At 41.3% G+C, this 22,168-nt stretch overlaps 3 protein-coding genes across 6 annotated transcripts in view; 2 read left to right on the top strand and 1 right to left on the bottom strand.

The window, feature by feature from the left end:
* The first annotated feature begins 20 nt into the window (after positions 1 to 20).
* Positions 21 to 1,367, top strand: grem1a (gremlin 1a, DAN family BMP antagonist). Its single transcript, XM_061269652.1, has 2 exons — positions 21 to 121; positions 214 to 1,367. The coding sequence occupies exon 2, from the start codon at positions 222 to 224 to the stop codon at positions 756 to 758; it is 537 nt and encodes a 178-aa protein (XP_061125636.1). The 5' UTR covers positions 21 to 121; positions 214 to 221; the 3' UTR covers positions 759 to 1,367.
* Positions 1,193 to 18,590, bottom strand: fmn1 (formin 1). 4 transcript variants are annotated; one of them, XM_061269631.1, is made up of 20 exons: positions 18,469 to 18,590; positions 12,017 to 12,121; positions 10,893 to 11,883; positions 10,242 to 10,399; positions 7,047 to 7,155; positions 6,366 to 6,427; positions 5,611 to 6,194; positions 5,351 to 5,489; positions 4,991 to 5,078; positions 4,871 to 4,932; positions 4,715 to 4,803; positions 4,512 to 4,641; positions 4,220 to 4,366; positions 4,073 to 4,132; positions 3,890 to 4,010; positions 2,379 to 2,471; positions 1,789 to 1,840; positions 1,566 to 1,715; positions 1,408 to 1,489; positions 1,193 to 1,333 (listed from the first exon to the last, which is right to left on the bottom strand). In XM_061269631.1, the coding sequence occupies exons 3-20, from the start codon at positions 11,791 to 11,793 to the stop codon at positions 1,289 to 1,291; spliced, it is 3,072 nt and encodes a 1,023-aa protein (XP_061125615.1). In that variant the 5' UTR covers positions 11,794 to 11,883; positions 12,017 to 12,121; positions 18,469 to 18,590; the 3' UTR covers positions 1,193 to 1,288. The 4 variants fall into 4 exon arrangements, with proteins under 4 accessions (XP_061125615.1, XP_061125616.1, XP_061125614.1 ...); XM_061269632.1 differs by lacking the exon at positions 18,469 to 18,590 and adding an exon at positions 13,139 to 13,274; XM_061269630.1 differs by lacking the exons at positions 10,242 to 10,399; positions 10,893 to 11,883; positions 12,017 to 12,121; positions 18,469 to 18,590 and adding an exon at positions 7,325 to 8,957.
* The window catches only part of ryr3 (ryanodine receptor 3), a 42,758-nt gene continuing 33,757 nt past the window's right edge, over positions 13,168 to 22,168 (top strand). The window contains exons 1-6 of the mRNA XM_061269629.1: positions 13,168 to 13,309; positions 17,506 to 17,625; positions 18,505 to 18,609; positions 21,207 to 21,281; positions 21,371 to 21,449; positions 21,668 to 21,780. Coding sequence (XP_061125613.1) covers positions 13,262 to 13,309; positions 17,506 to 17,625; positions 18,505 to 18,609; positions 21,207 to 21,281; positions 21,371 to 21,449; positions 21,668 to 21,780 — 540 coding nt within the window. The 5' untranslated portion in view covers positions 13,168 to 13,261. The remainder of the gene's footprint in view (positions 13,310 to 17,505; positions 17,626 to 18,504; positions 18,610 to 21,206; positions 21,282 to 21,370; positions 21,450 to 21,667; positions 21,781 to 22,168) is intronic.

Here is a 22,168-nt window from a genome sequence, read left to right as displayed (position 1 = left end):
GTTTTTAACCAGAACTAGATAGTTGATCATCATTCATGAACCCCCACACAAGACACAAAAGAACACAACACGCCGAGCAAAGACGCCCGTGAATATTTTCCCAGAAAAACTAAGCAAAAAGGTAAATTATAATTGCTTTAAACTACTGCGATGGATGGATTTCGAAAGCGCGCAATATGTGCGTAATACCTGTGCGTAAATGTTTCCTTTCAGCTTCCACGATGAGAAGCCCGTGTTTGCTGACCTTCTCCACAGTTCTTCTGTTGCTCAGCGCATCGAGGAGTACGCATGCCGCCACTTTTCAAGGCACTTTCCCTCATCCAAACAAATCCAACCCAAACGAACCGGAGCGCTGCCTGCCAGCTCCAATCAGCGGATTCATTACGCGCGGGATGGCCCCTGCAGTCATCACCGAGGAGGTTTTGGAATCCAGTCAGGAGGCGCTTCACGTCACGGAACGTCGTTACCTGCGTTTGGACTGGTGCAAAACGCAACCACTCAAGCAGACCATCCACGAAGAGGGATGCCTGAGCCGAACCATCATCAACCGCTTCTGCTATGGCCAATGTAATTCCTTCTACATCCCGCGACATATTTACCAGGATGGAAACGCGTTCGAGTCCTGTTCGGCGTGCATACCGAAAGCCTTCAGCACGGTCACGTACACGCTTTTCTGCCCTGGACAAACCCCCAACACCAGGAAGAAACGGGTCCAGCGCGTCAAGCAGTGCAGGTGTACCACAATAAGCACGGATTAAACCTCACATGGAGTTTTTTTTTTTTTTCCAAAAGGACGTTTTGCAAAAACTCTGGGCGTCTGTTTGCAAGACTGACAACAGGAATTGCTATTAAAACCAGAGGAACTTATTACAATATCGACAACTTTATTTTACTATCAATTAATGGAGCCCATTCATCCACTTTTCAAAAACGCCTTAATATGTGTCTTCACTATTGCAATACTCCCAAGAAAGTGCAAAAAACCCAAAACATGCTAATGAATTAAAATTCAAAGAATTGACTTGTTATTTAAGTCTTGTTGCACACATAGCTGCATGAATATTAAGATACAGCAATATATGATATTCTTTTCCTCTCAATGTTTAACGAATACAATATGATTCTGTGGTTTACGCCCAAATCAATGTGCTTGGGACTTTTGGCTAGTCCCATTGAGTCACTACTAAGATTTGGATGCATGGACAAACCGACTTCAGGACTTGAGAGCTTCCATTATAGGCTATCATATAAAAAAAACATTTTTTTTTTCATCCTCTAAGTGCAAATCTTAAATTGAGGTCATGTTCGCTTCTTTCTGACGCAGTCGTTCTTTCTGTTGGGAATAAAACAACGCTTTGTATAAATTCCATACGTTGCACATTATATTTACTGAATCCATTGACTTACCAAACTGTTTGGGATGATCATTTTGGTCTCCACTTTCTTCTCTGCTGTGATTCTCTTCACTGACTGCTGGGCCTCTTTTAATCTGCAGTTGAAAAAAAAAAATATATATATATATTTTTCTAATTCCCCAAACACTTCACTTCTGAGTATCTGCTTGCCTTTCTTTCGTGAAGTTCCCATTCTCACGCTTCCACTTGGCCTTAAAATCGGCACAAAATTCAAACCACAGCATGAAGAAATGACTGGACGTCACCTCCTTTTCGCTTGCTTTGGGCTTCACACCAAAGTACACACACAAGTCCTGGAAGCTGGTCAGCCAGATACAAATTAATATTAATATATCTACAATCCGCAACATATTTTTCATATTGTTTCTCTAACCTTTTTTGTGCTGTCATCAACTGACAGGAAGCTCCAACATGTTCTTTACGTGCTGAAAAGAAATTTACATTATTCTGTAAGCAAAAAACACATTCCAAGGGTGGTTGTTCCATTTTCTATAGCGCTTTTGCAGACATATTACACTTGGGATTTTGACTGAAAAACATCTTGAAACATTTGCAATCTATTTTTTTCAAGGGGGGGATTCAGAGCGGATGGAAATGTTTGTGATGTGCACAGAACATTGCAGGATTTGAAGAAACGGGATAAACGGTGTCAAAAATGGATTGATGGACGAGTTCAACATTTGCAAAGTGACATCTATGTGTGCTCTGCCATCATAAAGCAAATCTAAAAAATAAAAACAAAATAATACAGCGAATTAGTCTACAGCGATTATTATTTGATGAATGTCAATATCTTGGAAAAACACAGCATTTTTCTTTTTTTTATAAAGTGTCAAATCCCAACCACAGTTGAAAAACACAAGTTTTTTTTCTATGAAGCAGGCCACTAGGCTAAATATTATAAACATCTCCAGCTTACAAGTGATTCACAGTTGTTTGGTTACGTAAAAATGAACCACTAACCACTGAGAAGAAACGTCTCCATTCGGTCTTTAAACGGCTGCAGATGTTCCTCAGGGGAGTCTGCGGAGACCTTCTGAATGTCCTTTTCACATCCTTTTCCAAACACACACAAAACTTAGCATCTTAGAAATAGCCAATATAAATGGTCAGCAGATCAATGAACATTATTTATTGACGTTTCGACCTCATGGCCTCAAGTCGAGACAATAAAAAAGGCTCATTAATCTTCGGTGATGGAAACGATGGATGCCGAGATGAAATGAGGTCACGTGAGGAGATGTCTTCCTAAGTTATGATGTTTTGCTTTTTTTTTATGATTTCAATAAGCCTCAGAAAGTTGCCTTAACAGATGAAGAGCGCAGAGGAAACTACCTGGGCACGGAGAGGAGCTTATCAGCTCAACTTCCTCCTCAGATCTCACTTTGATTCCCATTGCGATGGCGACTTCTTCTTCCCCTGCATCCAATCAGTGGATCAGAGGAGCCAGTCTGCACGGGCCAGTCATAATAGAGACTGCCCCCCTCCACCCTGACGCTTGATCAACATCACCCAGATAAGATTACAAAAGAATACTGTTTTCAATCGGGATTTGTGTAAACTGTGGAGGGCGCTATCGTTGTCTCCTTTGTGCGGTGACGCTTTCTTTCATTTGTGGCTTATATCCCGACCGAAGAGGGTTGTAGACCCTCACGTAAACAGAACTTTGTTTTTTTTTTGATACCCAGCCCAAAGCAAACCTAGGGAGAGTGAAGATGGCGCTTCAAACGGCCAGTACAATGAGAAGCCGCGATGGACCGTGCAGATTGCGCCCGTTTGGCTTGATGGAAACGATACTCCAAAGCTGTGGTGAAAGCTAAAGAAAGCAATCTTTGGCACACATCTCAGGGCCACACCGGAGCCCGGACCGATACAGCCGAGATGGTTACTAGTCCGTGTGGAGGCCCGGGCAGAGATGGTTTGGATACGAGTGGTCTGGAGATTGCATAAGTGGGGAAACTGCAGTCTACGTTGACTGGCGACAGGACAGGCGCACAAAGAACGAGAGATCTGATGGGCCCAAGGATTAGAAACTGGATCTTAAAGGCGCCAGGCCAGTATCAGACTTCTGCTAGTCTCTGGATACAGACACGAAGCGTTTGCATCTCCAAGGATTTTTTTTTTTTTTGCAAAATGAGGAAAATACAAGCTTGTCTTTTGGCAATTAACAACCTCAGGCCTTTAGTTTGAAGTATAAACATTTACAGAGGCCGGTGATGGGAAGCCATAATAAGAACTGCATTGATTTTGGGGGTGTTGGAGGAAAAATGCTGCCAGACGGAGATTTAGTGACATGGGGAAACTCTGCAGTGTACACAGACTTTTTTTTTTTTAAACAAAAACACAAAACAAAACCACCGCCGATTCTTTTCTGCTCACGCAGTCTCATTTATGTTTTGCGAGGAAACATTTGTATTCTTTTTTTGTTGTTGTTAAGGATTTCCAAGAAAGGTCTCACAAGTGAAATGACATACCCGCGAGATCTCGTCCAATCCTTTTTAGCTCTGCGTTGAGGTCCTCAAAATTAAGCTGCGCTGCCCGGAAGACATCTTGAGGTTCAGGAAGTGGAAAGGCACTTTTCTCTGTTCCCGCATTCTGGCAAATCAACATTAGCATGAAAGCACAGACACATTTGGATTTCCATGTCTTTTGCTTACCTTGTCAAAATTGTGAAGGTAATATGACACAACATAGTCGACCAAACTCATGCGATTGTCCTAGTGGGCAGGAAAAAAAAATGGAGGCTTCATCACATTATTTAAGAACATCCATCAGTTTCAGAATCTATTTGACCAGGTCAGTACCCTGCTCTTGACATCTTTGAGTTTTGGAAGAATCTCCAGACCGAAGCCATCAGCCTGACCTCTGACCCTGCTGCCGCCGTTCATGTAATTGCCCAAGGCCAAGATGAGTCCCAGCACTTCTTTCACGCCATCTTTTTCCAGCAGAGCCTTCGTGTCAAAAGTTCAGTCAATGATACAAAATTAATTCAGTGAGAGCACTTTGGGGAAACACAATGTCATAGTCAAATAGTTTCATGGGGACATGCATAAACTAAAATACAGTACATGCCCTTATAAGGGTGTTCCTCCATACCTTGCACACAGAAGCAATAACGTCAAGTTTGTGTTGAATGGACGCCATCCCATCGTTGAAGGCCGCCTTGAAAATGATGCAACGAGCTCGGCTTGCGAAGTCCGGAATCAGCGAGAGCTCATACAGGAACCTGCACAACACGGAAAACCATCGTGATATTATCCACACGCAATTAATCGCACTTATGTTGTGTTTATACTGACTGCTCAGGTTTGTCCAAGAGTTTAACCTCCTCTTCCTTGGATGTGCTGTAATGCGTTTTGATTTTCTCCAGCTCGTCTGGCTGAGCTCTCTGATGGACATTTACATTTTTTACATTTAAATAAACAATTAATCGTCTTGTGTAATACTGTACATACATTTTCATACAGCGCCTCAATGGTCTCAAGATCCACCACAGAGTTATCCACAGTTAAAACAGCTAGAGGAAATAAAATAAAGTTACATAAGGTTCTTAAAGGTCAAACTTCCTGACTGACCTTGTTGGATATCTTTTATCTCGAGGTGGAGGCTTGATATGAGGATGCCCACAGCTTGAGAGCGCTTACCGTCCAGCAGCTTGATGATCTAACACACACAGAAATACACACACAGGAGCCGTGGTGCGTATATTTTGATGCATGGTTCTCGTTAAGATATATGAGAAAGAAGCAGCATGGTGTTTAGTCTGCCTCGCAGGTCTGAGGTTCAGGGTCAAAACATGTAAAATCCACACAGGAAGGCTGGAGCCTAGATTGTAATCCTAAACATCAGGACTGTGAAGCACATGTGGTAAACAATAATCCGCCATGCCGCCTTAATAATGACATGTCAATAATATTTTCTTTCTTTTAAATTACCTTCCTGGCTTTTGCCTTCTCATAATTCTCTACCAGTGGTTTTCTCTTGAGTCGTGTGGTGGTTTTGGCAAAGAGATCTTCAAACTCAGCTGCATTCACGATAGGCGGTTCTTCCAAAACATTCCACAGTGTGTTGTTCCTGAGAAAGAGAGAAAAACAGTAGAGTATTTTTTTTTTTTATTAACTGCTTTGTTGAAAAAGTTTGATTTGTCTGTCTTTGATGATGCATTTGTTTTTCCACATGATTAATGGACACATACTTGTCCTCAATCTGAATTCTGGTCCAGTATAGAGGCTTCATGGGACGTGAAGGCTCCACCACAGGTTTTCTGGAAGTTGCGGATAAACAGGTTGAAGTGAATGGAGGGGGTGGAGGTGGTGGAGGAGCTGCATCGGACAGAAATGGAGCAGGTGGAGGTGGTGGGGGCGGAGGTGGAGGCGGCGGAGGGGCTTTCGATGTTTGTTTGTGGGTCAACACTGGTGGTGGTGCGATAGCCTTGTTCGGTGCATGGTGTCCACCAGATTGATGGGCCAGGCTCAAGATGCTAGAAGTCAAGTCAAGTTTTTGCGGGTTCATCCTCTGCTGAGTTTGGATGCAGTCTCTACTCTTCTCGTCATCACATTTGATGAAAGTCTCTCTGTCAGTTTGGATGCAGATAGTGCGAAAGGCTTTGTGTGGAAATGTATCATCTCGCGTGGACACGGCTACGTCTCTGAGCTCGCCACGTCTGAGAGTGTCGGGCTGAGAGAGCTTGGTCTGCAGCTCAGCCAGGGTGCGCTCCAGACGGGATACCGTGATCTCGTTTTGTAAAATCAGTTTAGAAAGTTCCCGGCTGAAGACCTCCTGAAATATCGTGAACAACACAGATAATCATTCCATTCATCAATGGTTTTAACAAGCATGGTTTTAGAATCCTAAATCTGTGCCACTATAAAAAAAAATGCTAAACTATGTCCCTAAATACAAATAGGAGGGGAAAACATGCACCCAAAAAAGATTTGCCTTCATACTGACCTGTAAATTCTCTACTTTCTCTTTGCATTCACGCTTCAGTTGCAAAACAGCTGCCTGGTGCTCTAAAAAAAACAAAAAACACAAAATTGGAGTTATTGACTTTTTTTTAAAAAAAAAAAGTAAAGTTCATTACAATCACAATGAGTGATAAATTGAGTTTTTCAGTCAGTTTATCTAAAAGCTGTACTGACAAATCCTGACCGCTTGAGGGCAGCAGAGCATGCATTGGAAAAGACCATGCAGTGGACCAGGAGAGAACTTGTGATGTGTTGATCTGAATTGTAGTGGTGGGTGACAAAGTCCAATTAATGAGCATATAGCACCACAGCGAGACTGCACAACTACCAGAAGGCTGACAAAAAATACTCGGTAAGCGCATTAATTAATATTTCCCCAATGCACTCGTTTTGTTTGCTGTGGACTCATGCAGGGCGGATTTATGTTGACCTTGAGGGAAGTGCAATATACGAGCACTATTTCTCTATAATAGCAAACACTTGTCTGTCTGTATGCTTTCGAACTGCAGCATCTAAAGTCAATTGATTTTATTTCATTTGGACCTTTCAAGACGTGCTTATATCATAATGATGAAATGCAGAATCCTTTACATGTATGTTATTATATGCAGACAAATACACAAATTTATTTTAACCGCTTGTTGTTTAAATTGTATGTCATCACCTGCTTCGGTATATTTGAGACCAACTTTTTCTTCTTTGGGTGGAGGCCAGACTGCTTGGAGACGTCCAGGAGTTCGTTCTTCTCCTTCTACTGGACCGCTTGGTTCTGACTGGATGGATCAACATGAAAGAAAAAAGGCAGATTGTTTAGGAAACATAATAATAAATCATCATATTGGAATGATAGCTAGTACTTCTTTAGACTGTAAAAAAATAATCTAAAATTATATTTGTATTTTGAATAGGGCAACAAAACTGTGTATCAGAAACCCTTCATACTGTAGATGCAGCTTTAGAAGTCTTGAAGGAAGTTCTTTCAAAAAATGCTTTCAGCGCATCTTTTTCCGTCCAGGTCATCTTTCTGGCTGCGTCTCGGTTCTCTGTGGGTTCCTTCCTCAATGGCTTTGGTGTAAAAAATGCTTTAAATGCATGGAAAGCTGCTTCTGCACCTGATACAGGTGCTTTTGTGTCCTCCTTGCCTTTAAAGTCTCCCATCTGCAGATGTTGACCACCTTCAGTCATATTCCGTTTGGGTTCTGCTTGTTCTTGTGCAAGAGGTTCTGCTTTTTCCTCCATCTCATCAGGCCTTCTGTTAGGATTCAACAATGACAATTGATCCAAGAAGCTTCCTTGCTTATCAGGGAGGTTTGTCATCTTCACGCCTTCATTTAAAGGTTGGATTTGAGCCAAAGTGTCACGCCCTGGTCCGACCACGTTCTTTCTCAGCACCCTAAGACCACTAAAGAGGACAGGGAGCTGGATGGGCTTGTCTATGGAAGAGCCTTGGGAGAGGTTTCCAGGTGAAGGGATATTTTGTGAAGATATGACAGCATGTGGTGAGCAGTCTGAGGAGGGTTGATTGGTTTGCTCAAATGTTGGGTCCACTTTCAACTCGACCTCCTCTTCAGCAGAACGTTCTGTCCGAGTCACGGTAATCAAGACCCGTTTGGAATTGGGAACGCTATTCAAAGCACCTTCGTCACTTTCATTATCATTCAAATTTGTGAATTCCTTGAGAGTGCATGCAATTTGCATATCTTCACGGCCTCTGGGATCTTCTGCAATCTGTTCATCACATTTACAATCTATATTTGGACGTTCTGTGGTTGTCAAACAATGAACATTTTCAAATTGTCCATCCACACAGGAGATATTTTCGGGGTTTATGTCAATAAGTTGTTCTGGGTTTATTAAATCATGAACTTTTTCTCCTATATTAAATTGATATTTTTTCTCCTCTGTTGAGGTACTTCCTGATTCGTCGTCAAGGTCGTAGGTCATCTGTTCTTCTCTTCCCGCAAGATACATAACATACGGGAAAGAGTCATCGCTGTCCTCCGTTGAATTTGCCTTAAAAGCCATATTGGCTTTTTTCTTCAGCTTTATTCTCAGATCGTCCACATGGTGGTCAACCGGGATGGCCCTAAAAAATGTGAGGATGGGTGACTGCAGTTCCATTTGAAAAAGGAAGTTAAAAAGTCAGAGAAGATCAATTTTCCTTTCCAGGAAGATACAACCAATCCTGATCCGTTGACAGACATGAGAGGAAAAACGCATATCCAGAACTTTCCTTCATGTCAAACGGGAGCATTTATTTTCTTCGCCTAAAAATGGAAACAGATGTTTATCGCACAGGGCTCCGCCTGCTGTCAAATCCACTCGGTGAAAGTCTCCATGTCCTTAAACCTGACGTGGCATGTTGAAGTTCTTCCTCGCCGCTCCTTCTGACCTCCTGTAAACTTCCATCATGTTGGCCCTCATCCCAGTCGAATCCTATTATTACCGGAGGCAGATGGAAACCTGCGTCGTCTCTCCCGATGGCCGTTTAACGCGGCACCCTGATGCAAGTCGGAGAAAGCCACAAGGAACAGATGGAAGGAGGCCACACCCAATGTTGCAGGAAGCTAAACAGGACTGCCACGGATCGTGTAACACGCCCATCAGAGGGTTAATCTGCTCATTAGGACAACTTCTCAAAAGTTAAGAATGGGCTCTAATAAATAAATGATTTGGCAGTCTGAAGAAAGGGATAGCAAATGTATTTTAAACATCATCTTAACTTCTTTAATTCTATAACAGGTTTTTTTTATTGTCACTTGTCAGGTCCCACCTATGTTTGCTCATAATTCGATGTTATAGCCAGCAGGCGAGAGACGGAAGTCATTATCAGTATTGTAACAGCCTACGTGGCGGCCGGCCGGACAACGTTGTTGTCGTCTTAAATTGCTCGAGGAAATAAAAGTCCCGCAGTGGGACATTGTGGCTTTCCAAGCAAGGGATGTTTATGGAAGAGGGGTGAATGCAGATAATCCCATGGAATAGCATTAGAATGTTTGAGCAAACATGTGGGCGGGACTATATTGCACCCATCATTAAGCAACACTGAGAGAAATGTGTACATAATGATTTAAGTTACACTCAAATGAATAACCAAACATTTTATAGGACTTCTTGAAACAATAGAATTATTTAAAATAAGAATTATTATTTTTTTAAATTTACCTGAATACATAAAAACTTTTTAAAAACTTCTCAAAATAGTTTGATAATTTTTTTTAAATATATATATTTTTAATTGTATTTGTTTTTTTTAGACTAAATTGTGAATACAATAACTAATCTACATGCACACAATAAAAAATTGCTTTAATATTAATAAAAAAAAATTAAATTTACCTGAATACATAAAATCTTTTAAAAAAGTTCTCAAAATAGTTTGATAATTATTTTCTTTTTAAATATAATTTTCTAAAATTGTATTTGTTTTTTTGGACTAAATTGTGAACACAATAACTAATCTACGTGCACACAATAAAATAAATAGCTTTAATGTTTAGAGACCTAATAACACGTTATGTAAGCACAAGGAACACAAACTTTCTGTTATGGTGATTCCGTTTTAACGAGGACTTTCATTTCAATGCTATTAAGCGTTATGAGAAGGCATTTTTTTTAAATAAGACCGGTTCAGGGCCATATCATTTATACAACCCATTAAATAAAGTGACCAAAAATAAAATCCTCTCAACATTACGATCCACATTGTTCTTTGGACCTTGCCTGGATTTTAATGTAGCTTGAAAGATCTTTGACCTTCAGATTTTTGAACATGCGCAGGATCACATGATTTTTTTCTCCTCCCGCCCCCATCACATGAATTATGCCAAGGCCTGATCAAGCTCATCATTCTACTCACCCTAAGTTCTAAGAACACGGGAGTGGGCGTCCTACTGATATCATCTTCGGGGTCAGCGATGCGCAGGAAGTCAATGAGCTTGGGTCGGTAGGGATGAGCGGACGACAGAGACTCCATCTCCTGTTGCCAGAACTCTTCCTGGTTCTGCAGATCTTCATCTGGAGAAGACAGGCGGCATCACAAACACAGAAAGAACAATACGCTGTTGCTCATGGTTTTGCCATCATGTATAGGTCTCTCAAATTCTGCCTGGCAACAGCTTTTCTGGTAAACCTCACTACTAATATAATATGCAACTTTTCTTTCAAAATATTTGCACAATGAATGACAAAAAGACTGGAAACCTGCTGTTAGACAAATACATCAGGCAAAGGCTTAAGTTGATCTTAAATCAAACACTGGAAATTTTCAGTGACACCATATTGCCACCATGAGGCCATGACAGTTAAAGTTCATATTTACTTTACAAAAAAATTCCCCCAGGAAATTCTCAAGACATTGCAGGACTTGTTATATCTAGCCAAGATTCATGGAGTGTATTTAAAACCTAATAAAAACATGGATAAAATGCCACATAATTAAATGACTGCATTAGCACGATGTGCAAAACTAATAGCGTAATACCGAAAGTGGCCATCTGTCTGCTTTTACCTGAGGACAGCGTATCAGCTTGAGCGATGTCCCATTCCCTGAGGCATCTGCGTGTCTGCGTCGCCTCTCTCCATCTGTGATTGGTCCGATGGAAGCTCTCCTTTTCACTCCAGCTGTCCTTGCCTGATTTCCTCCACGTTGCGCGTTGGTCACAGATGTCCTCTTTGTTTTCACCCTCCATCCTGAGGGTTCGGTGAAGACTCTCACCCAAACAACAGAGCTCACTGACCAGCTGAGGGCTGTCAAACTCGCGGATTTGGAGGTGATACAAAGTCTCATCATTCCTACGTCTTCCTTCCATTGAATGAGAATCAGCTCTTGGAATCCTTTTGCTCCAGTTTGAACTGGTGAGACTCACTTCCAACTCTTCAATCTTTCTCATCACATGTGCTGCAGCACTTCCTATGATTCGGTTAAGGTCCTCACTTTCAGCTTCCAAATCAAAAAAGTTGTCATATTCAGAGAGGTCTGTCTCGGAGATAGACAGACCAATCGCTTCCTCTCTGCCCAACGAAGGATATTTTCGGCTGTGACATGAAGATCCTTGGGTGGAAAGCTTTATCCCGTTGAGGTTAAGAAAAGCGGTACCAGTGGAAACAAACAGGGCTGTTCTGCTCTTCTGGATCCTGGTGGATTTTGGTAATATGCCTTGTTGGTTGCTCATGTTCTGGTAGTGCCAACAGAGCAACTCTCCCAGGCAAACGGACGTGTTGGGCAACCTGAATTCGTCCGCATGACCGAGTTGGGCCGTCTCCACGTGACTCTCCTTTGTGTCAAAGTCGTTTAGTTCAGGATGGTGGTCTTGAGGTTCATCACAGTGGGAAGCCAGACCCCCGTCAAGGGATGCGCTCATGTCATTGATGGTGATGTAGAGCCGCAAAGAGGCGTTGGCGCCCTTCATAATTTGATTTAAAAGTCACAGGCTAAAAAAAAAACAAAAAAAAGAGTGGTGGTTCCTTTAAATCAACAATGCTGCACTTGAGTTGAGAACCTGGTAGAAGAGAGCAGAACTTCAATTCACCCTTGCTTTGATTTTATTCTATTGTGGACAAAAATATTTAAAATGATAGCACTACTCTGTCATTGTAAGCAAATGGCTACAAACGTATGATTAATACACATACCTGTATTTTTTTTTTAGCAGTTATCGTTCACTTGCAGCAACCAACTGGCAAGAGTCAAGAAGAACTTTTCTCCCTCAGTCACTGCTATCTGGTGATATTTGGATACTTCAACATATGGAAACAGACGAGTTGAGTAAGGATTTGCACAAATCTTATCTAATCTGATTGAAACTATAATTTAAAAGATATAAGAAAGCCATTTCAGACATTCTGACACTGCTTCAAAATATGGATATGTAAAAGTTGCCTGTCTATTTGGTTGTCCAGCATGCCTTAATAACATGACTGACACTATTTAGGTCATCTGTGCAACCAGTATGAGTTTAGTGCCTAATTGCCTTCTGATAGATTACACACATAAAAAAAGAAAAAAAAGAAATGCACAGGTAAAGGAGATTTTACCGTCTAAAATCAAGTGCACAGTGCTCAATGTAGCTTATATAACTTTTATGATCTCACAGAGGATTGATCATAAACATAACAAAGACTTGGAAAAAAAAAAAAAAAGCCCCGTAAATTGGCTTTGATTACCGTAATTAAAGACATGAAAGAAATTCGATCCTACAGATGTAATGATCCATTAAAAATACATTTTCAAATAAATCTGCCACCAGCTATTCATTTAGATGCAGGGGCGGAGGGAGCTATGTGGTACTTCAAATATATTTGGAAACAAGTCTGATTTCACTTTACAGGGACTTCACTTTATTATTATTATTATTTTTATATTACATTTAGATAAATTTAGGCCAAATCTTTGCAACAGGTCCATCCTAATTTCATTCTACACCGTGCACTTACAAAGTCATTGTAATATTTGTATTTTGATTTGGTACTAGATGCTATATATTTATGAGACATAATAATAATAATAATAGACATAAAGGTGCTTCCCTCTCAACATGCAAAGGCACATTTGTTTTAAATTTGCTTTAGAGTCAACAGTAACACCACCAAAATTATTTATGACCAATAAATCCCAAGTTGGATTGTTGCTGGTCCAGCACTGCTGATGCTGCTGAGGAGGAAGATGAGGATGATGAGGAGAGATGGAGTGAGGAAGGAGGAGGAGGAGGAGAGAGGGGGAGTCAAGGAAGGCGGGGGTCCTCGCGGGGAGTTTACCGGCAGGTCTTCCCTATATGGCTTTGGACGAGTTCCATGCTAATAACGGCTTGAGGAGCGCAGCGTCGCGTTTCTCGCTGACAGTCAGCGGTGGCTTCCATCGAGTGAGGCTCTTTCGCAGCCATGGCCGAGGGCGGGGAAGGGGAGGACGAGATCCAGTTCTTGAGAACTGTAAGAATTTGTGATTATTCGTTTTGCTTTTTGCATGCATAATGGAAGATTTAATTGTGCACGATACGCCGGCCGCTGTGCCCGTTCACTTGGACTCTACGAGGGGAATGTCAATGAGGTTCCGGTATGCAAGTGCAACAAGGGGGGACTTAAACCCACCTTTGGATATCCTCTCTCTTCTACGCCTAATATTTTTTGATCTTTATTATTTTTGACAGCAACTATAGTCGACTCCGTATTTGCGCACTGGAAATAGTTGAAACAAGTTGCGCACACGGATTGCGCACGCAAATCGAGACTGGATGTTTGACGCAGATTGCTTTAGGGGGTCCCAACTGTGTGCAGGAGTTATGATATATTTATAAATGATATGCATGTCGGGGTTTTCCCCTTTTGCCATTATTATTATCGTGTTGTTGCATGAAGAGAACTCATGCTTAGATATGGATGCCGGGAGTCTGAGCTTCCCTTGGAGGCGCATGTGAGGCGATATAATGCGTGGAACATGAATGCAAGTGCAATTAACCTTTGAATTCAAAATGGAAACGTATATAGAAATCTGCGTCTCTGGTATTCAGCCATGACAGGTTGTTAGCGCATCACCTAGTCACTGCTGCAACCTGTTTCCATTGTTAGAACTGTAAACACAGAACTGATTTAAAATGAAACATCCATGACACAAAAGAAAAAAGCTGAGCTGCAATGTGTTTGTTTATCTTTCTTTACGTGTGGGTGGAGCGTGAGCTGGTTCCCCCTTACCTAATTTGTTGTATGTAAGAAACCCTATCATATTATTTAATTGTCCCTGCATCTGGTCTTTAACATTTATTGTTTGTTTTAGGAAAATTGTATTTTGGGATCTTGAAAATCTCCATTCAATTGCAAATTTATATCTAGTCCACCTCTACCACTAACTAATGCAGTCTTAAAATTATAATTCAAGTAAATATTTGTCATAAAAACACTTCTAGGACGTAAATGATCAAACGATGAAACAAAAACAATCACTTCAGACGCTAACTAGCACATTGCATGCTGTTGTAGCCTCAAAAGGTCATTCTCATGTCTTGAAACTTATTGGACAAGTAACCTTTATGAATCTATTTGGAATTATTGTCAATCAACATATTAGCTGTTATTTACTGTTTACTTATTCTCTTATTATCAGTGACAGGCAATGCTGATTAGTTACATTTCTATTTCAAATTTGTCCCGACTCTCTCTCTATATATATATGCTATTATAATTATTCACATCAAATGACATCTACAAAGGTGTGAACGTGTTGTCACTCTATTAAACCCATAAGTAAATATATACAGTATGTGCGTGTTAATGCGGGGGGCTTGACTTGCTAACGCTCAGTGCCAGGAGAAGGACTCTTAACAACTCCTAAGCCTCGCGATGCCAGCGATGTGCTGACCCGTGTCACAGTGGCATCTGAGTCATCCGATGACAACAGCAAAAAAAAAAAAAAAAAAAAACTTGGGCCTTGTTATCAAGCGATGAAACAAAGAGCATTGAAAGAGCAAAAAAAAAAATCTCCTCCTTTGGGTTGTTGGATTTCTCCATACTTAGTAAGGTTAAGTAAGGCAAGATTCTGATCTGAATCAAACAGGTAGGATTTCATGTGAATCCAACTGTTCGGACTTTAATAGCGACAGAATGTTCACCGCCATGCCTATCATTTACACATGCTGGTGGGTGGTGTGAATTTCATCGTGAGTGTGTGTTTGGGGAAGGCCGAATCGCTAAATCACACGCTTCTTTCATACACACGATGCAGTATTGCCGCATAGGCTGATTATTAATGAACAAGTATTTGTAATAAATGTACGACGGCAGTGCCGACTCACACCTGTGTTCTATTTAACACCTTTTCTTCAGCTTCCTACAAACACACTTTGGTATCTGGTCCACTAGCGGTGGGAAAATGTGGCTATGGATTTATTGATTAAAATGCTTTTTGACCTTTGCTGCACATCAGGCTTTTACATAAATGCCCATCATTTCAGTGTCAGAGTTGCATTATGATAATGATATGTTAATGTATCCAAAGTACACTATGGACTCATTTCAGACTGGAAATCATAATCATTGATTTTAGAATAGCTTGCACGAGGGATTAGTAGACCAGGCTGCCACGATGTTGGCATGAATTTTTGCTGCAAACTTTCACCCCATCTTTGTAATACAGTGATTTTAATTCATCCCATGAACAAGGTTGAAACACAATGCCCAAATACATTTTCCCAATAGCTAGATGAAATGACTTTTAAGCCACCGGGATGAATACAAATCAACAGCCTGCATTTCATAGTGGACACGGAGAGCATGACTACATGTGTTTGCTTTAAATGTCCATTAAACTCATCCAGTTTCACATTCTTTACAGATCCGTCTGATTTATGCACTTGTCTTGACTTGCACTTGTGTGCCAGCTTCCTCTCTCACACAACAGAAGCGTTCACTTCGTTTTAGCTCTGCTCTGGATTCTTATGCTCAGTGCGTCTGCGGAATAGCTGCTATAAAGCCATATGCATGCTAACCATGGGTGGAAATTTCCAATTTGTTACAGGAGCAGCATATAAATGAGCTGCATGGAGACTACTCGGGGGCGAAACTTGCTTGACTTGTGAAGCTCATTTCATTTTTTTTTTATAAACCGTAGCTGAAATCCACATGGTGGATTATTGATTTGGAACAAGGAGGTAGTGATAACAAATTGTTTCGTGACGGTAAATTTATGAAATAGGATTAAAAGACAAAGACAGATAGGCCGGTGTCCCTGTGATATTTATTTTTGATCGGAACATTTCATATTTCTTCTCCCATTTTATGGTGTGAACACAATATATCATAAATAATTGGAGGCTGTCTACACACGTCCAGTTGTTAGCGCAATGTTGACATTGCAACACCTTCTCGAATCAGGATGTAGTTGTCACCGCTCTGTTGACTCTTTGCTCTCTATCTCATTAGCATATCTTCATTTTATAACCTACCCTTCTGACAGCTAAAAAAAAAAAAAACACGCCTGGCTGTCAATTCAGAGGCACGCCTTATTTTAAATGAAGTTATTAGCCACTGTTGACTAACGTTTTCATGTTGATCGCTAGTGAGCAGTGGAAATAGCCGCGCTGACGGATCGAGCGGAATCACCTTTTCTCAAGTTCACATGGGCAACGGCGTGGGAGTTTATGGCACTTTGCGCAAGGGCGGCCAAGGTTATCGGGTTTCGGGCCGGTCAGTGGAACCATCGGGGGCTGCTCATGCTCACACACAAACGCACACCTGTCACTGTCTGTTAGGGCACACGGTTGTTTGCGTGGTGAAGAAAAAAAGATTAATAAAGAAGACTTCAAATGCAAAAAAAATAAAATAATGCAACACTAAGTTGTGAGCACACATCAAACTTCTGGTTAGATTTGAGTGTTGCTGGAGAGGTCAAGCTGGTGGATGACAAGGGGTCAAGTTCCTGCTCTGCTCTTGGCAGCTTGGTAGAGCTGCTACCTGACCCTCACTTACCTCCAAGACCCTAAACTTAGTCCTGATACTGTTCTTCAGTGATCTTGCAGATTGTCACGTCGCTGCTGCAAGGATCACTTTGCCTCAGATTTGTTCGATTCTCTGGATAAGCTCAAGTTAGGCCTAAAGAAGGGGGCGGTAAAATTTATATTTATTTATTTATTTATTTATTTATTTATTTATTTATTTATTTATTTATTTATTTATTTATTTATTTATTTATTTATTTATTTAATATAATATTTTTCACTATGTAACAGAACAAAACAAAACCGACTTTAACACGTTTTTAGTACTGTAACAATTGGGCACCTCCTTTTGTTAGGGAAAAAAAAAAATTACATTTAATCGTAAAGCTAAAAATAATCATTTTGTACATATGAGCCACAAATCATCATGGCAACTATTGCCAGCATCTGATTCCCCACCTTGGGATGGGGCTTTTTAAATCTACTGAATTTTTATTACTTGTGCGTGGGAAGTGGGCGCCATGGCAACCATCGACTCCCAACACACATGCGCACGCTGACAAACAAATGCAACATGTACACACAAATCAATACGCGGATGTTGTTTAGTTAGATGCGGTTGGGGTAGCAGGTTTCCACCTTCAATCTTAATCATTCTCTTGCTGTTTTGTCATAAAGACATTTCTCTTTTGCCGGCAGGATGACGAGGTGGTTCTTCAGAGCGTGGCCACCATTCAAAAGGAGCATCGCAAGTTTTGCCTGGCCGCCGAGGGACTTGGGAACCGCTTATGTTATCTGGAACCCACCTCTGAAGCTAAGGTGAGGAATGTAGCAAGCGGCTTCCAACAATATCCCAAAAAGAACATTCTGCACCTGTTTCATGCATTTTTTTTACGGATATAATTTGGCTTGAAGATGAACCAAACACCAGCCCAAGAAGAAACCAAAACTGTCACAGAGGACTACTTTATGGCGTACTTACAGCTAATTACTTAAAGCAGATCTCCTGCTGGGAGGTTTCAAGTTAAAACACATTCCCTCAACTGCGACGGGGTCAGGTTCGGTACTCGGCGCCATCGGCTTGGCTCGGGCACAAGCGACAGTGTTTCATCAGGGGGGGCTCATGTGCTGAACAGGTTCTTCATCATGTCTTGATGGAAAGGAGTGTGCGTTTTAATTGAAAATGAGAACATGAGCGCCATGCTTGGGGTCTCTGATGCAGCTTCTGACAAAAAAATGGTCAAAGTAAGCTTGACTAATTATTTTTTTCAGGTGGGGGGGGGGTGTTTACAAAATAATACTTTTAATATTTAAATGAGGTGGATGCCAGATTAGTGTGTGATTTTTATTTAACAGAGCTCCTCATCATGGTCAGCACCTTGCTGCCCGTCACATTATTTATGAGGGCGGTTCCTTGCTCTGCAGTTCTATTAATTACACTTGGGCCCTCAGTTTTGTATCACTTAATTTAGTCAATGATTTGGCCGCCGGTGCACATTTGTGTTCATTCAATTCGGTTCAGCGTGATAGATGATAGCTAGGATGGAATTTTCTTTTTTTTTCTATTATCAGATTCTTCAAAGCAAACTTTTCAATCGGCAAAGATAAATAGTAGAGTTTCAAAAGTTTTGTTTGTGTATATGCTCACAAAATCTGACCTACTTCTTCTTCATCTCCCTCCTCGCCTCCACTCTGCAGTATGTTCCTCCGGATCTGTGCATTTGTAACTTTGTGCTGGAGCAGTCGCTGTCGGTGCGAGCCCTGCAGGAGATGCTGGCGAACACTGGACAAAGCAGCGAGGGGGTGAGTAACGTCTCGTGTACGCAAACATCCGGAAAAGCCGAATCGGTGGCAACTTGGGAGTTATTTACCAGCATGGCTTGGATGACAGTTGCGCACAAAACAGATTTTACATCAAAGCGTTGAAAATGAAGAAAGCTTTTTGAGGGCATCTGATGTAGGCCAGCTGTGATAAAGTTCTCTTCATTCAAATGTTTCTTCAGTCTGCAAACTTTCCAGGATGAAACGTCAGATTTTGTGTCAGCACCACTTTGAAGTTTTCAATCAAAAAACCCAGCTTATCAATTTCAACGTGAATAAACAACTACAAACTCGTTTTGATTGACGGCCGTATTATAGAGAGGGGAGGGGTGAGCAGTTACGCACGGAGGAGGAGGCCCTCAGGTAATAAAAGTGAAACGACGTATTATATGAAGCAATTCTGATTTCGAAAAGCCAATGATGAATGAATACTAAATTTCCCAAGATATAGCCGCTTTGCACTTTATTAGTCCTCTGTAGAATGGTTTAACACCAAGGACTTCCAAGGAATGCTGTCACTTTTCATTTTCCAGACTACGTTCATATATATTGCAAAGAGATATCAAAAGTCACCGATAATGAAAAGCCATTTTGGGAATTATTAGCGAGCGCTCTGCAGCATCCGTTATCGCTGCTCTGAATTTATACAAAGCACTCTTCTTTGTCGGCTCCTGTCCAGCTCACTTGGCATGTTTATTAAGTCATCTACGGAGAAGGCGAGATACTCAGAAGCGAGACGGGCTTCCTATTAAAGTCGTTTCTCTGGTGGGCTTCTTTGGTTTGTAAAGCCGTCACATTCTCACAGTCCTGCTGAATTATAACAGCAACATTTTGCCTGCCATTTCATCTGAATGCACATTAGAGGTCAATGTCAGCAAATTTGTGAATTCAGTGGAAGCTTTGTTGGGAATTCCAAGAGCTGGCCAAAAATTCTTCATTATACATTGGAATACTGAAAACAAGTAGGACTGAAAAATGAAATACCGTTTCAGTTGTTCCGATTTTTAGGGCCGTGGTGGACATTTCTGGCCTTGCTGACTTCTGGTTCTGGTTGTCGAAACCAGTTCTGGGACACCTCCAATTTGTTTCCTATGGAGAAAAATAATAGGGGAGAAATGCAGAAATAGAAATTTTCTGCAGGATTTGGTGCATGCAGCAAGCACAGTTGTAACCTGAAAAGTGCTGCCTTGGCTTGGGTCTGGCCTCAAGTGGACTACCATGCATTGGCTTATTTCTGTCTCCTGTGTTGCATTGTTATTAGCCGGACGTACTTGGACACCTGCCTCGGCTGCTGGCAGCTTTTCTCTTTGGCAACAGAACACTGCGTTGGCTGCAGTACAAACTCGGGTAGTGAGGCTAATAAATCCCATTGCTTACTCCTTTCCCCAATTAGGCTCCATTTGTCTTTGTTGGTCGATCGCCGCGCTCGCTTACAATGTTTCGGTTGGTATGTTACTCGACTGTCGATCCTGAAAGATGCATAAATCCTTTTTTTTTTTTGTCCATCTGCTCAGATCGACAAGCGAAAGGGAGTGATGTTTATTTCTAAGCATTGTAGTTTTTGGCATGTGCCGCTTTTAGTTTATAACCATTTGACAGTGAGATACTTATGGAATTGTTTTGGCTTATTTACCTAAAAACTAAGGCTTTTTTTTTTTGCGTGGGCTCTCCCTGGCTCAGTCCAGAGACGATTAATTAGCTTGTCGTAGATGTCTTGGAACTGTGACTTATTGCTTGAGGCAGACAGATACATCCGAAGTTTTGCAGTTCATTTCCGGCACGGCAATTTTGTAATTATTTAATGAAGCAAATAATGCTGTAAGAATGGGGCCTTTAGTATTCAACTTTCGAAATGTGTTTCTTAAGAAACAATCATTCCTTGAAGATGCAACTTACACCCCCCTCCTCCCTAAGTTGTTTAGGATACAGTACACCGAGAGGGTCAGCGAAGCAAAGGTCACCATTCTTGGCAATGTCAGCACATCAAGCCTGAAATACAGGCTGGCTTGCTGTGTACCATCGGCCTCCTCCACTCTCCCAGCTGTTGTCCTGTTTTTATTTTTTTTATGAAACCCTCAGAATTGGATTTGTCAAATATTTGTTTGCTGTCATCTGTTTGGGTTCCTTTTTATTGTCATCCCTAAATCAACTCGAGAAGTGCAAACACTACACAAGAGGACTGTCCATGTTAATGTCATCCAATATTGCTATTTGTTTTCCTAAACCACTTTAAAATGTCCACATGTGAGTCGATTCAGGGCCCTGTACAGAAAGGAAAACTGAACACTAATTAAAATTCAGACTGTTTTACAGTATCTTCTTTTTTTTCTCCCCTTCTGCCACTAGAGGTTGATTAAAAAGGTAAGCAGAAATTAAATTAATTAACCTCAGTGGTGATGGAAGAAATCTTTTTTAATTCTTTTTTTTTTTGGGTGAATTTTCTCTGTGCTTTGTTGCATTTGTTGTAGGGTGAATTTGCTCTTGTTGGTTTTATTTCTTCATGTTTTGCCAGAAATGGAAGTCCAAGCATAATTGTATTTAGAGGTTTGAAAGAATAGGATGTTTTAATTTTCTGACAGGCGGGTCAAGGAGGCGGACATCGGACCTTGCTCTATGGCCACGCCATCCTCCTGCGCCACTCCTTCAGTGGCATGGTGAGTAGAAACTCAAAAATTAATATGTTCAATATAGTGGTTGTATTATATCCAATATTTCTTCCTTTAATGTAAATGTTTTATTCTAGTACCTGACCTGTTTGAAGACATCACGTTCTCTGACAGACAAGTTATCATTCGATGTGGGACTACAACAAGAATCCATAGGTACAATCCGACCTCGGAACTTTCGCTTCACTTTGAGTCAAGTTTGACCTTAACAGCAACCTTGACACAATATATCAACAGAAGCGCTTCCTCATATGATGGTTATTTTTAAACGCTGCCTCGAATAGACAGTCACCCAAACGGTCGTCTCATTTATCAGCTGTCGTACATTCCAGCACCTCGTAATTGCTAATATGGGCGCTTGTTTGTATGAACAGGAGAGGCCTGTTGGTGGACCATCCACCCGGCCTCCAAGCAGAGATCCGAAGGAGAGAAAGTCCGCATCGGAGACGACCTGATTCTTGTCAGCGTGTCAACAGAAAGATACTTAGTCAGTTGAGCCACTCCCCGTCGTCATCTTATTGCAGCTGCTTTGCTTTTATTTTTCACCTCAACTAAAAATGGATTCCCCCGTATATCTGGAGGTTAAGCTGGAGCTTTGCTTCACTGTCGCTGTCAAACTACACAAGCAACGGGTGACAAGAACAGCGCAGGGGGAGCTTTATACCTCCTTATCTGAAATAGAAATCACATTTCCTTTTAATGTTTTTCTGTCTTTTCTGCACGACGATACCTCACAACTCAATTTATAGCCCAGATCGGAAGAAAGTTAAACGTTGAGGAAAAAAAACAACAACCCGTTACAGGCGGAAGATAAATAGCCCAAAAAATGCGGAGTGGGAACTTGGCAAGCGGAGCAAAATCGAGCAGTTGTGGCC

The sequence above is a fragment of the Syngnathus typhle genome, linkage group LG22, assembly GCF_033458585.1.
Source record: "Syngnathus typhle isolate RoL2023-S1 ecotype Sweden linkage group LG22, RoL_Styp_1.0, whole genome shotgun sequence".
Classification (NCBI taxonomy): Eukaryota; Metazoa; Chordata; class Actinopteri; order Syngnathiformes; family Syngnathidae; genus Syngnathus; species Syngnathus typhle.
This window is presented reverse-complemented; position numbering and strand designations above follow the sequence as displayed.